The sequence below is a fragment of the Pongo abelii genome, chromosome 7 (assembly GCF_028885655.2).
Source record: "Pongo abelii isolate AG06213 chromosome 7, NHGRI_mPonAbe1-v2.0_pri, whole genome shotgun sequence".
NCBI classification, from domain to species: domain Eukaryota; kingdom Metazoa; phylum Chordata; class Mammalia; order Primates; family Hominidae; genus Pongo; species Pongo abelii.
Window position 1 is genome coordinate 24,935,430 of NC_071992.2, and position 13,537 is coordinate 24,948,966.

General features: G+C 45.4%; 1 protein-coding gene across 5 annotated transcripts in view; it reads right to left on the reverse strand.

Annotated features, from left to right (window-relative positions):
- Positions 1-11,103: 11,103 nt before the first annotated feature.
- The window catches only part of LOC100431896 (tumor necrosis factor receptor superfamily member 10D-like), a 29,978-nt gene continuing 27,544 nt past the window's right edge, over positions 11,104-13,537 (reverse strand). For all 5 annotated transcript variants that reach the window (XM_054561348.2, XM_054561347.2, XM_063726588.1 and 2 more), the window contains 2 exons: positions 11,622-11,694; positions 11,104-11,437 (listed from right to left, as the gene is read on the reverse strand). In XM_054561348.2, coding sequence (XP_054417323.2) covers positions 11,304-11,437; positions 11,622-11,694 — 207 coding nt within the window. In that variant the 3' untranslated portion in view covers positions 11,104-11,303. The remainder of the gene's footprint in view (positions 11,438-11,621; positions 11,695-13,537) is intronic.

Genomic DNA, 13,537 nt, shown 5'->3' on the forward strand with positions numbered 1-13,537 from the left:
GATGAGGAAAGCCGAGACCCAGAAAGACAATTCAATGTGTTCAGGAATGGTCCCTGCCTTTAACAATTCAGCTGCACTTGAGCCTCCCTTGTCTGATTCCCAATTCTGCTTTTCCTGTCTACTTGATAATTCACCAAAAAGTTTGCCTGGACGATGTAGCCCAGGCTACACATATTACACAGGAGACTGTCACCTCCGTGTGGGAGGTGCCCCATCTTGTTTCATCACCTTATATGCCACGAGAACCTTGAGCAGTGCCTGGCTCAAAGCACGTGTTGGTAAATGTTTACTGCACGAGTGCATGAAGGAAGGACAGACGGATTGTGTCATTCAGAGAGCACAAGAGAATAGACATCTCATCCATGTTGTCCACCATTGATTTCTTGGGCACTCCTACCAGAATCCCCTCATGAAATTTCTAACTACTGTGGTGCCACCTGCCTCTAGAAGGATAACATATGTCGTCTTAAATTCAGATTAATGAGAACAAGGGCCATTTGTAAAATTGTACAATGAGGAACAGTTTCCTTACCAAAAAACTGATCATAAGAGGCTGGGCTGAGTGGCTCATGCTGTAATCGCAGCATTTTGGGAAGCCCCAAGGGAGGATCACTGGAGACAGGAGTTCAAGACCAACCTAGTGAGACAAAAAAATTTTATATACTTAAAAATAAATACTTGAAAAAGATAGAATTAAGATCTCTTCAATACTTTTTTTAAATCATAGAACATGCTTTAATTCAAGTATTTTCTTATAACTCAATTAGATCTTGTGATTTTTTTCAGATAAGTTATTCCTTTTTTTTTTTTTTTTTTTTGCTGAGATAGTCTCACTCTGTCACCCAGGCTGGAGTGGAGTGGCATGATCTTGGCTCAGTGCAACCTATGCCTCCCAGGCTCGAGCAATTCTCCTGCCTCAGCCACCTGAGTAGCTGGGACTACAGACGTGTGCCATCATGCCCAGATAATTTTTGTATTTTTACCCTGGCGAGCCGGGGTTTCGCCATGTTGGCCAAGCTGATCTCGATCTCCTGGCCTCAACTAATCTGCCTACCTTGGCCTCCCAAAGTGCTGGGCTTACAGGTGTGAGCCACTGTGCCCGGCCTCTTTTTTTTTTTTTTTTTTTTTTTACGGAGTTTTCGCTCTTGTTGCCCAGGCTGGAGTGGAATGGCGTGATCTCGACTCACCACAACCTCCACCTCCCAGGTTCAAGTGATTCTCCTGCCCCAGCCTCCCAAGTAGCTGGGATTACAGGCATGCGCCACCAGGCCTGGCTAATTTTGTATTGTTAGTAGAGACAAGTTTTCTCCATGTTGGTCAGGCTGGTCTTAAACTCCCGACCTCAGGTGATCCACCTGCCTCGGCCTCCTAAACTGCTGGGATTACAGGCATAAGCCACCGCATCTGGCCCAATCTTGATTTTATTTCATTGGGAAGACCTAGGTCTTTCACCATTAATTGGCTCTGTTTTTCTTTTCTTTTTTTCTTTTTTTTTTTTTGGAGTCTCCCTCTGTTGCCCAGGCTGAAGTGCAATGGCACGATCTCGGCTCACTGCAACCTCTGTCTCCCGGGTTCAAGCCATTCTTCCGGGTCAGCCTACCGAGTAGCTGGGATTATAGGCACCCGCCATCAAGCCCGACTAATTTTTGTATTTTTGTAGAGACGGGGTTTCACCATGTTGGCCAGGCTGGTCTTGAACTCCTGAGCTCAGGTGATCCACGCACCTCAGCTTCTCAAAGCACTGGGATTACAGGCGTGAGCCACCGCGCCCGGCTGGCTCTTGTTTTTCTACAAAAATTCTTACCATTGTGAATTGTCCTCCTATTCCGTTCTAAGAACAAGAATAGGTGAATAATTCTGCTAAATGGCGTTTCAGCCTCCATTGAGTCTATATGATGTTTGCTTATTGATACTATTGATACAGTACATTATTTTTCAACACATTCACATTCTCTGAATGAGCTTTTATGTTAGATTTTCCAAAGTACCCTCATATATATGTAAGTCATTAGTCTCCTAAAAGCCAGGGAGGAGGTAGCTGTGTCTTGTTGGGGTAGTGAAAATTGCCTAAAAGGGGCAGAAAGGGACTTTCTGGGAATGGTAGAAATTCTCCGTTTTGATTGCATAATGGTTACGTGTGAGTATATAGTTGTCATAGAGGAAATGAAACACTTAAGAAATGAACAGCTGAGACTGGGGCCCGGTGGCTCATGCCTGTAATCCCAGCACTTTGGGAGGCGGAGATGGGCAAATCATTTGAGTTCAGCAGTTCCAGACCAGCTTGGGCAACATGATGAAATACCGTCTCTACTAGAAATACAAAAATTAGCCAGGCGTGGTGGTGTGCACCTAGTCCCAGCTACTTAAGTGGCTGAGGTGGGAGGATTACTTGAGCCCAGGAGACTGAGATTCGATGAGCTGAGATTGCAGCACTGCATTCCAGCCAGAGTGACAGAGTAAGGCCCTGTTGTTTGTTTGTTTGTTTGTTTGTTTTTTAAGTGAATAGTTTACTGCATTAACTTACATCTTAGTGGTCAAACAGGGACAGAGAATCTGTGAGCCCTGCAGGATGGGTGGTTTATTATTTCCATGGAGACCAAAGAGGGGAGGTGACGTGAACCAGGTCCCACAGCTGGTGGCTTCTCAGGGTCACTGTTGGAATCCACGACTTCTGACTCTGATCAAGGGGGTTCTCCATTGTCTTTTTTGTTGTTGTTGAGATGGAGTCTCGCTCTGTCACCAGGCTGGAGTGCAGTGGCGCAATCTCCGCTCACCACAACCTCCAACTCCCTGGTTCAAGCGATTCTCCTGCCTCAGCCTCCCTAGTAGCTGGGATTATAGGCACACACCACCATGCCCAGCTAATTTTTGTATTTTTAGTAGAGATGGGGTTTCACCATGTTGGCCAGGATGGTCTCGATCTCCTGATCTTGGCTTCCTTGACCGCCTACCTTGACCTCCTGAAGTGCTGGGATTACAGGAGTGAGCCACCGCGCCCGGCCCACTGTCTTTTACAGACACCTAAAAGCTGAAGTGTCTCAGATGAAAAAGGTGAATGAATATCAGTGAATGTCACTTGTTTCTTTTTATGTTCTTTAAACGAGGCTGTACAAAACATAAGCTCGTATTCCTGGCCCCCTCTCTCTCTAAGGAAGGTGGTGTGCAGTGCGATGCACACACATTTTATTGAATCCCTTCTGAAAAAATAAACAAATCTTGGGGCCATAAAATCACTAAGCCAAAGGGAAAAGTCAAGCTGCGAACTTTGTCAGGCAAACCTGCCTCCTATTTTATTCCTAAATAAGATAGTTACAAAGATTAAAAGGCTACATACCTCCCTCACAATTTGCCCATGAGGGAATTCTTTGTGGGCCTCAAGATCCTTACCCTAAAATAGTTCTGCTGAATTTCACTCTGGCAATGTAAATTGACAACTCATCTTCACAGGTGTGGGACAGAAAGTCATCCCTCTGCCCACCTGAGGCAAATGCATATCTGACTGCTTCCTCCACCCTATTGTTTATGAAAAATGCAGATTCACTGAGCCAGACTAAGGCATGAGTGACTATTCCTCTACCTCTACTCTTTTACATATAAGCTGTGTATTCAGTGAAAGGCTGGTCAAAGACCCAAAAGAGTGCAACCTTTTGTCTCTTAGAGCTACCTATGACCTGGAAGCCTCCACTTCTGGTTGTCCCACCTTTCTGGACAGAACCAATGTACATCTTACACATATTGATTAATGTCCCATCTCTCCCTAAATGTATAACAGAAAGCTGACCCCAACCATTTTGGGTACATGTCCTCAGGACCTCCTGAGCCTGTGTCATGGGCGTGTCCTCAACCTTGGCAAAATAAACTTTAAAAAAATTTTTATTTATTTATATATTTATTTTTGAGACAGGGTCTCACTTTGTCACCCAGGTTGGAGTGCAGTGGCAGGATCTCCGCTCACTGTAACCCCTGTCTCCCAGGTTCAAGAGATTCTTGTGCCTCAGCTTCTCGAGTAGCTGGGATTACAGGCATATGCCACCACCCCCAACTAATTTTTGTATTTTTAGTAGAGACACAGTTTTGCCAAGTTGGCCAGGCTGGTCTCAAACCCCTGACCTCAAGTGATCCGCCGGCCTTGGTCTTCCAAATTGCTGGGATTATAGGCAGGAGCCACTGTGCCTGGCCACAAAATAAACTTTCTAACTTGATTGAGACCTGTCTCAGATATTTTGGGTTTGCACCCTCACAGTCCTGAGATCTGGGTGGGGTTGCTCACTTTTGGGGTTCACTTATTGCTCAGGATCTGTTTGCCCCCACCTACCTCTGCCCCAAACTCAGGGAATGAGGCTGAGCTGGGTGTAAACAGAGGTCCCCTACCGCAGACCCTGCACTTTCCACAGATACAGAAGTGGCCGCCCTGGGGCCTGCTCCCATGACAAGCACAGCCCAGGCAGCCTCCTCCCTCCTCTGAGCTCCCACTGCAGCCACTGTCTCTCCCTCCCTCGGACTCTCACCCACTTTGCTTTCTGCCTCTGTAACGTCCATCCAGCCTCACCAGATGGGTTCTCTCTCAGCCCTGTGTGAGGGCTGATTCTCTGATGACCTTGACTCCCTGCAGCGCCTTGGGTGCCAGGGAGGCCAGGCAGTGTGGGCGCACTGTCTATGGATGGGAAGCAGGTGGGTGCTGGAGCAGTAGGTTCATCCATGCAGGGAGCTCTCCAGGTCCCCCCCTTGGGTTCTGGGCCTGATGTGGGAGCTTCTGTCCTTTCTGAACTGAGTCCCAATTCACCTGGCTCGCTACATGGCTTTCTCCACCCAGCTCAGAGGCTGTGCTTCTACAACTTTGGACAGATCCTGCCCTTTAACTCCTGGAACCCGCTCATGAGGCAGCCGAGCCTCATGGACAATGAGATCCTCATGGCCAGAGCTGATGCAGCAATCATGGGGAATGCCTTGTATGGATGCTGGTGAGATGGGTCAGCAAAACCAGGTGGGGCCCCTTGGTCCACACCCTGCAGGATGCCTTGGAAACACTGGCAGAAAGAAGTATTTACAGGCATAATTATTTTTTAAAAAACTCTGAAGCTAGGCCGGGCGCAGTGGCTCATGCCTGTAATCCCAGCCCTTTGGGAGGCTGAGGTGGGTGGATCATGAGGTCAGGAGATCGAGACCATCCTGGCTAACATGGTGAAACCCCATCTCTACTAAAAAATACAAAAAATCAGCCAGGCGTGGTAGCAGGTGCCTGTAGTCCCAGCTACTCGGGAGGCTGAGGCAGGAGAATGGCATGAACCCGGGAGGTGGAGTTTGCAGTGAGCTGGGATTGCACCACTGCACTCCAGCCTGGGCTACAGAGCAAGACTCCATCTCAAAAAAAACCAAACTCTGAAGCTAATATATTATATTAGATGTTTTGGTCAATACATTCATTTGTTTCATTCTTTTTAACAAAAGCATAGTAGCTTCTTTCATAGTGGAACTATGGCCCATTCTACTGTTGCCTTCTGTGGATAGTTGCATTTGTTTTTGAAAATTCGAACAGCAATCATCTTGTAGGTATCATATATCCAGATAGTCATGTGCACTACTTAAAAGCAGAATTGCGGAGTCAATGAGTTAATGATTTAAAAATTTTGTTTAGATTTTGACAAACTATCCTCCAAAAGAAAATTACAACAAGTTTACTCTCACACCAAGAGTCCTACACCCTTGCTACTCTGAACTTTCATTCTTTGCTAGTCTAAGAAGTAAACAATGGTACATCTCACTGTCGTGTTTTTGATTTCTCAGCATTATTTGAGGATTTTCCAGGGTCCGGGAGTTTTCCGAGACTGAGTGTAAATGATCCGCAGACCTCATATGAGACAGCAGAGGAGGGTGGCAGGGAAGACTGAATTCCCAGCTGTGCACTTGGAAAACCGTGGTCAGCTGGGGCCAGTCCCCACCACCCGCCATGGCTGTGAATGGAGATAACGTCTCTGTCCTCAAGCTGTCAGGATGACCTCAAATGAGTCTGGAGCTGAGCTCAGTTGCTGACCCCAGGTCCTTGCTCTGTCAATGCTGGGCTGGTCCAATCTCTTTACCAGGTCCTTCCTCCCCGCCCCTCTCTCTATCAAAGTAGGAACTGAGAAATTCTGAAGGCTCAGAAGCTTAGACACTCAGGCTGTCAAAGAGCCCAGAGATTGGAGGCTAAAGACGGCCAGGGTTGGCAGTGCTCCTCTTCAACTCTGTGACTCTGGTGTGGCCCAGCTCCTTCTTGTAAAATAAGACAGAGAGGCCTTATTTATGCAGAGGCCCTGTATAAGCCACAGTGGATTGTGTTGGCAGTGGACTGTGTGAGGTTGTGGGAGGACAAACCACATCCTCAGGGCTGGTGTCAGTCACTCTGGACTGGATTCCCAGGGCACATGTCCTCTACCCAGCAGAGGCTGCACCTGTTCCTACCTCCACCTCAGTACCGGCTCCCTCAGCTTGGGGCAGAAGCTTCTGAAGACTAGGATGGAGCACCATGGGGAAGGGCTATGGAGGAACAGAGGAGCCAGACTTCAAGTGAGGACAGCGATGGCACTGCAGGGCCACAGCCTGGTTTACCTGCCACATTTCCAGTTGTCCTTCTGGTGGGTGCCTGACCCAGGTTGCTGTTTGAAGAGTGAGCAGGAAAGGTATCTGTCGCTCCCACATCTAGGTAATATAAAAGCTAAACCCTTCAGCGGAAGTGTAAAAGTTGGGGTACTATATGGGTGGCCTAAGCACTTGACTACTCGGGGGAGAAGCTGGGAGTTGGGAGTTTTCTCCTGATTGCACAGCAGTGCGCATGGGGTGGTGTTTGTGTGTGAATGTGTCCCAGCTTTCCTTGCCCATTTCAATGTGGAGTTTTCTCAGTTCCCATGTTTAGGAGTCTCTCCACTAGTTTCTGGCTTTCTCTCAGATAAAACTGATTCATGCGTAGATGTTTATTTGGTGCTTCCACAAAGAGAGGAAAAGTGGAGAGCCTCCTGTAGAATTATCTTGCTGATGACAGAAACTTGGTTTTAAACCTAACTTAGCTTCACTCATGGGTACTATGCAGAGCTAGGTGGGGGGAAACAGACTGAGGGATAATTTACCTTGTATAATGGAGCAAGAATTACCAGCTCAGGGACTATAAGGAGGATTAAATGAGATGTGTGTGAAATGTACTATATACACTACCCGATGATATATAAGGCAAGTCAGGAATACAAATTTATATTTTCTGGTTTTTGTTTTTTTTTGTTTGTTTGTTTGTTTTGAGACAGAGTCTCACTCCATCACCAGGCTAGAGTGCAGTGGTGCAATCTTGGCTCACTGCAACCTCCACCTCCTGGTTCAAATGATTCTCCTGCCTCAGCCTCCTGAGTAGCTCAGACTACAGGCATACACCATCATGCCCAGCTAATTTTTGTATTTTTAGTAGAGATGGAGTTTCACCATGTTGTTCAGGATGGTCTTGATCTCTTGACCTCGTGATCTGCCTGTCTTGGCCTCCCAAAGTGCTGGGATTACAGGCATGAGCCACTGTGCCAAGCCACAAATTTCTATTTTCTAATATCCTCATGAAAAAAGTAAAAAGAAGTACATGACATTAATGTTCACGACATTTTATTCAATGTAATATAGCCAAGCTTTTCTCATTTCAACATGTAATGAATGCACAATAAAGTATTAATGAAACATTTTACATTCTTTAGTACACTAAATTCTTTTTTTTTTTTTTTTTTTTTGAGACAGAGTCTCCCTCTGTCGCCCAGGCTGGAGTGCAGTGGCGCGATCTCGGCTCATAGCAAGCTCCACCTCCCGGGTTCATGCTATTCTCCTGCCTCAGCCTCCCAAGTAGCTGGGACTACAGGCACCCGGCACCATGCCCAGCTAATTTTTTCTTGTATTTTTAGTAGAGACGGGGTTTCACCATGTTAGACAGGATGGTCTCAGTCTCCTGACCTTCTGATCCACCTGCCTCAGCCTCCCAAAGTGCTGGGATTACAGGCGTGAGCCACCATGCCCGGCCTAAATTCTTTTTTTGTTTTGTTTTGTTTTGTTTTTGAGACAGACTTTTGCTCTTGTTGGCCAGGCTACAGTGCAATGGGGCGATTTCAGCTCACCGCAATCTCCTCCTCCAGGGTTTAAGTGATTCTCCTACCTCAGCCTCCCAAGTAGCTGGGATTACAGGCATGCAGTACCACACCTTGCTAATTTTGTATTTTTAGTAGAGATGGGGTTTCTCCATGTTGGTTGGGCTGGTCTTGAACTCCCTACCTCAGGTGATCCACCTACTTCTGCCTCCCAAAGTGCTAGGATTACAGGCATGAGGTACAGTGCCCGGCCTAGTACACTAAATTCTTGAAACAGGGCAATCAAATTGCTCATCAAATTCAGGTTAGCCTCAGCTCCAGTGCTCAGGAATCCGGGGGCCAGTTCCTGTCATGCAGGACTCCGCAGCCCCTCAGGAGGCCCTCTAGCTGACGTAGGCCCTGAACTACAGCCAGAAGGGAAGGCGAAAGAGGAAGGGAAAGACAGATCGGTGTAGGGTGTTGTTAGGGGACAAGGTCGGATACAGTAGGGGGAGGAGAAAAGGGTGAGAGAAGAGGATTTAGGATTCTATTGGTCTGATGAGAAATGGCATAACTGTAAGACAGTCCCATTCATGATGACTACAGAGAATAAAATAGAAGGATAAACCCTTGACAGAAGCAGGAAGCTTGAGCCTAGGAGGTCGAGGCTGCAGTGAGCCCTGTGCTCCAGCCTGGGTGACAGAGTAAGACCCTATCTCAAAAAAAAAAAAACAAACAAACAAAAAAAAAAAACGAAAGAATTTTACATTACCTTTTGTCCAGGAGGGGACTTTCATAAGATTATAATCAATGACAAAATAAATATATCAATAGATTAAGCTTCTTAACATTAAAAATTCTGCAGGAATGAAGCCCTGGCCTCCTGTCACTCAGAGCTGTGTCACAGGAGGAGAGGAGGCTGGAAATAAATGAACACCACACCTTTTTAATATGAGGTTTCAGATTTATTTTGGTCATAAACATATGAGTATTTCATATATAACCAGGTGTTATGTGCTATTTGGCCCGGGTATAAAGCGAAACCTAAACAAATCAACCAAGGCCAAAAAACCCCAACGATTTCATGTTCTCAGGAAGCTTACTTTAAAAGAATAAGTTTAAACACTGATAAGGCTGATAGTCTAGATGCATCTTCAAGGAAGGCCTCTGAGGAATGGACAAAGGAGCTGGGACCAGACTGGCTCTCTCTGAGCTTTGAGGCCAAGTCTCCTGCACAGAAGGCCCAGCAAAGGCAAAGACCAGGAGGCAGCAGCACCCTGTGTCTTCCAGAAGTGCAGGGGACAATACATGGGATGCCAGATGGAAGTGGGAAAGGATGGAAGTGTGAAGACCAGAAAGGCCACCCCCTCTGAAAACTACACGGAGACAATGCTCTGAATGTGTGATCTTCAGGCAGTTCTAACTTTGTCCCAGCCAAACCAGTCCCAGAAAAAAACACACAATGCCTTGAGACAGAAAAGACTGAAACCCCTAGAATGACTACATCCGTAATTTATTCTACCACGACTGGACTACTGTGGAGAAGAGTTTGCTGGAAAGAGGCTAAAATGATTACTGAGGTTTTTAAATAAAATAATGGAACATGACACAAGGACAAATGTGTCAGCTATTTTAGATCCCGTTGTCACAGTGCTTAAGAACTGATATTTCTGAGATGAGTCAGATGCTTACAGAGGGGCCAAGCTCCTCAAATAAGGGAATCTGTACCCTAAAATGCAGCTCAGGCATCTCTACCCTAAAAGGCAGCCCAGGGACTCAGGGTCACAGACTACCAGAAGCGAGAGGGGCCCATCCACTCCTGAGTCGGCAACAATTTCACACCATTCCCAAGCACCGTCCACTCTTCCCTCTTGATGCCATGGCAGATGCCAGGGCAGAAAAACACCTGCTCTGCCCTGAGCCCAAAGGAGGCTCAAGATTCACTAACGTTCAACTGTAATGGCGCTTGAAAGAGAAGCTCTTTGCAGTCTCAGATCTAACTTAATTCTCACTGTCCTCATCTGCTGTGGACAAGTAGGAAGATGCAGTCCCATGACTGTCCCAACATGACAAACCAGACACATGGCTTCCCAAAGATACCAGGCTCTTCAAAATCCTGGGCATATGTAAACATCTACTTATAAATAAATAAATAAATATTTATTTATTTATAAATAAATAAATACGGCTATATACCTCTAAAATTATCAAGTAAGACAAGCTGCCCCTTGAGAAGCTGCCAGCCATCAAACCCTGGTCCAGTCTCAGGGCGCAGGAGGGAGAACTGGAACGCAGTAAGTGCCTCCCACAGGGGGAGGATTTCTCCCTCCGTCACTAGTTATATTTCTAGTCATTTTTGACTGCTGATTTGTATCCAGGCAACCCACGTAAACAGCCTAATAAGTGCATTTCCTAAAGTTTTTCCATGCTTACATCATTATGCAAAAATAGGAAAATAGATGTATGGCATACAACAGTAAGCAATACAAATGTTTCTCTAATTAAGGTGGGGGTAAGCCCCAATAATCCTATCTTAAAGCTCAAAACTCTAAGTCGAACCCTCATAAGTCCATATGCTCATGACTTAGCATAGGGCTACGTTTTGATAATCTCATCATTAAGTCAAAAATGTCCTAAACTGAAAATACAGGTAATAACCAGATAATCCTGTTCTAAAGTTAAAAAACTATAAGGCAAACCATTGCGGTTGTGCGGCATCTGTAGTTAGACGTCATTAAATACACACACCAGTAGAGATGGGCTTGCAATATAAGAAATAGAAAAAAAGAAAGACTTGTCTCATGATGAAGAACTGAAAGGAACGACATCTTAAAATCACTTTTTTTCTTTTTAAATTGAGATGGAGTTTCACTGTGTTGACCAGGCTGGTCTCGAACTCCAGAGCTCAAGCGATCCACCTGCCTCAGCCTCCTAAAGTGCTGAGATTACAGGCATGAGCCACCGCACGTGGCCTAAAACTACCCTTAATACACAATCATATAGCTCTATGCCGCCAAGAATCTGATATAAATTTCTCCCGTTTGCTTATCACACACAGTATTTCATAAAAATTACTCCAAGTGTGTTGACAAAGTTCTAGAACCTTTGGTAAGCTGCCCCATATTGGATAGTAGAGTTTGCTGAGGCATGGGTCAAGTACTGGACTGTTTCTTCCAGGCTGCTTCCCTTTGTAGGAGAAAAGGTCAACGAGGGAAGCTCTGGTTTCCTGAAGAGATTCTTTCACAGGCAGGACGTAGCAGAGCCTGCATCATCTTCTTCATAAAAGAGCTTTTCGGAGCCCACCAATTGGTCCTGAATTGTTTCCTTTGCATGTCCTTCTTCCGGTGTTGCCGAGGCATCCAGAAAGGTGCTGACTGAGAAGACAGAAGAGATTTAGGGTCTCGATACTCCAAGGATGATCAGCACAGGATCGACATAAGACCCCCTGCTTCCAGCAGTGAATCCTCCAGAAGAGCCCTCTCAGCTATAGGGACAGCAGTTAGGACACTGTCCCTATTCCCTGTCCTCCTGCTGCATCTCAAGGCACAAAACACTTACTGTCAGCAGAGTCAGCGTCATTCACTGGAACCAGCAGCCTCCTCCTCTGACACCCTTCAGCTTCTGCCTGTTCCTGTAACACACAGTGGGGAATGCTCTGGTCAGAGTCAGGAGTCCTGCAGTCCAGTACTGACCCCGACCACCAGCCAGCAAGAGACCTGCAGCGCTTCCCCTCTCGGGTCTCCATGGAGATGGAGACAAACCTCTGGTCCTGCATAGCTCTTGGGCTCTGTGTGCTGGTGGCTCATTGAAACATAAGTGACATGCAGTAAATGCTCACTTTGTAAGTGTTCTGCCCAACTTTGACTATACGCCTGTGTAATCATCCCCTGATCAAGACAAACTGCCACACCCCAGAAAGTCCCCTTCTGCCCCATCTCATCAACTCACACCCACCCTCACAAGAAATGATCACTTCCTTCTAGAATTCTTACCAGCAGAGTCTCAACAGAAGACTATATATGAGAGCACCCAGGAAAACCTAACAAAATGATTTATCTCAAGACTGTAAATGATCTTTGATTATCAATACTCTACCATATCAATAGCATAATTAAATAAAATGGCAGTCTCTATGGAGGCTGGAAAGACATTTGGTAAAATTAAACAGCAATTCTGATTTTTTTCAAACCCTTTTAGAATAGTAAGCTGCGTTCTTGATGATGACAATTTCTATATGAAACCAAAAGTGAACGCCGTTCCTAAGGGTGACACTTTGGAGGTTTTCCCTAGAAATCAAATCAGGACCCAAACACCCGCCTTCCCTAAGCACAGCTGAATATTGTTCTGAAAGGTCTGGCCTAGGCAACAAGATGGAAAATTAAAATGAGGCAAGACTCTTGGAAGAGGGCAGACACAATAATCATTATTTTCAATGTCAATTAAAACCCCTAAGAATGAAACTACAATATTGAAATAGAAATGTATGTCTGGAGGAATGTTAAAAACATAGCAAATGCGATAAATTAGCAAACAATTACAAGGCTATCCAACTCATAATGGATGCGAAATACTAAACAGCCATAAGAAACAGAAATAATTTATTTGAAGAGGAACACAAATCACAACTCAGTTACAATAAAATACTTGACACCAAATGTTATCTCCTTTGATAAGGAAATACTGAATATTAATAAAATATTCAGTATTTCTAGATTAATTTTTAATTTTAAAGCGAATTGATAAAACAGCCACTGAGGTTTTTCAGGAGGGAAGGATGGAGGAAATCTTTTAATTCTAGATTTTGTCTGGGTAAAATAATACATTTTGAAAAAGTATGGAAGAGGTGTTTGGTCTTTTGGATGTTAAAAAACATTAGAAAGTTCTCATTGGAACATGCCTCAAAATGGTAAGAGCCATCTATGACAAACCCACAGCCAACATCATACTGAATGGGCAAAAGCTGGAAGCATTCCCCTTGAGAACTGGAAGAAGACAAAGATGCTCATGCTCACCACTCCCATTCAACATAGTACTGGAGTCCTAGCCAGAGGACTCAGACAAGAGAAAAAAAGAAAAGGCATCCAGATATGAAATGAAGAAGTCAAAACTCTTCATGGACGATATGATTCTATACCTTGAAAACCCTAAAGACTCCACCAAAAGGCTCCTGGAACTAATAAACGACTTCAGCAAAATTTCAGAAGACAAAATAAATGTATAAAAATCAGTAGCAATGGGCACCGTGGCTCACACCTGTAATCCCAGCACTTTGGGAGGCCGAGGCAGGCGGATCACGATGTCAGGAGTTCAAGACCAGCACGACCAACATGGTGAAACCCCGTCTCTACTAAAGAATACAAAAATTAACAGGGCATACCCGGGTGCGGTGGCTCATGCCTGTAATCTCAGCACTTTGGGAGGCTGAGGAGGGCAGATCACAAGGTCAGGAGATCGAGACCATCCTGGCTAACACG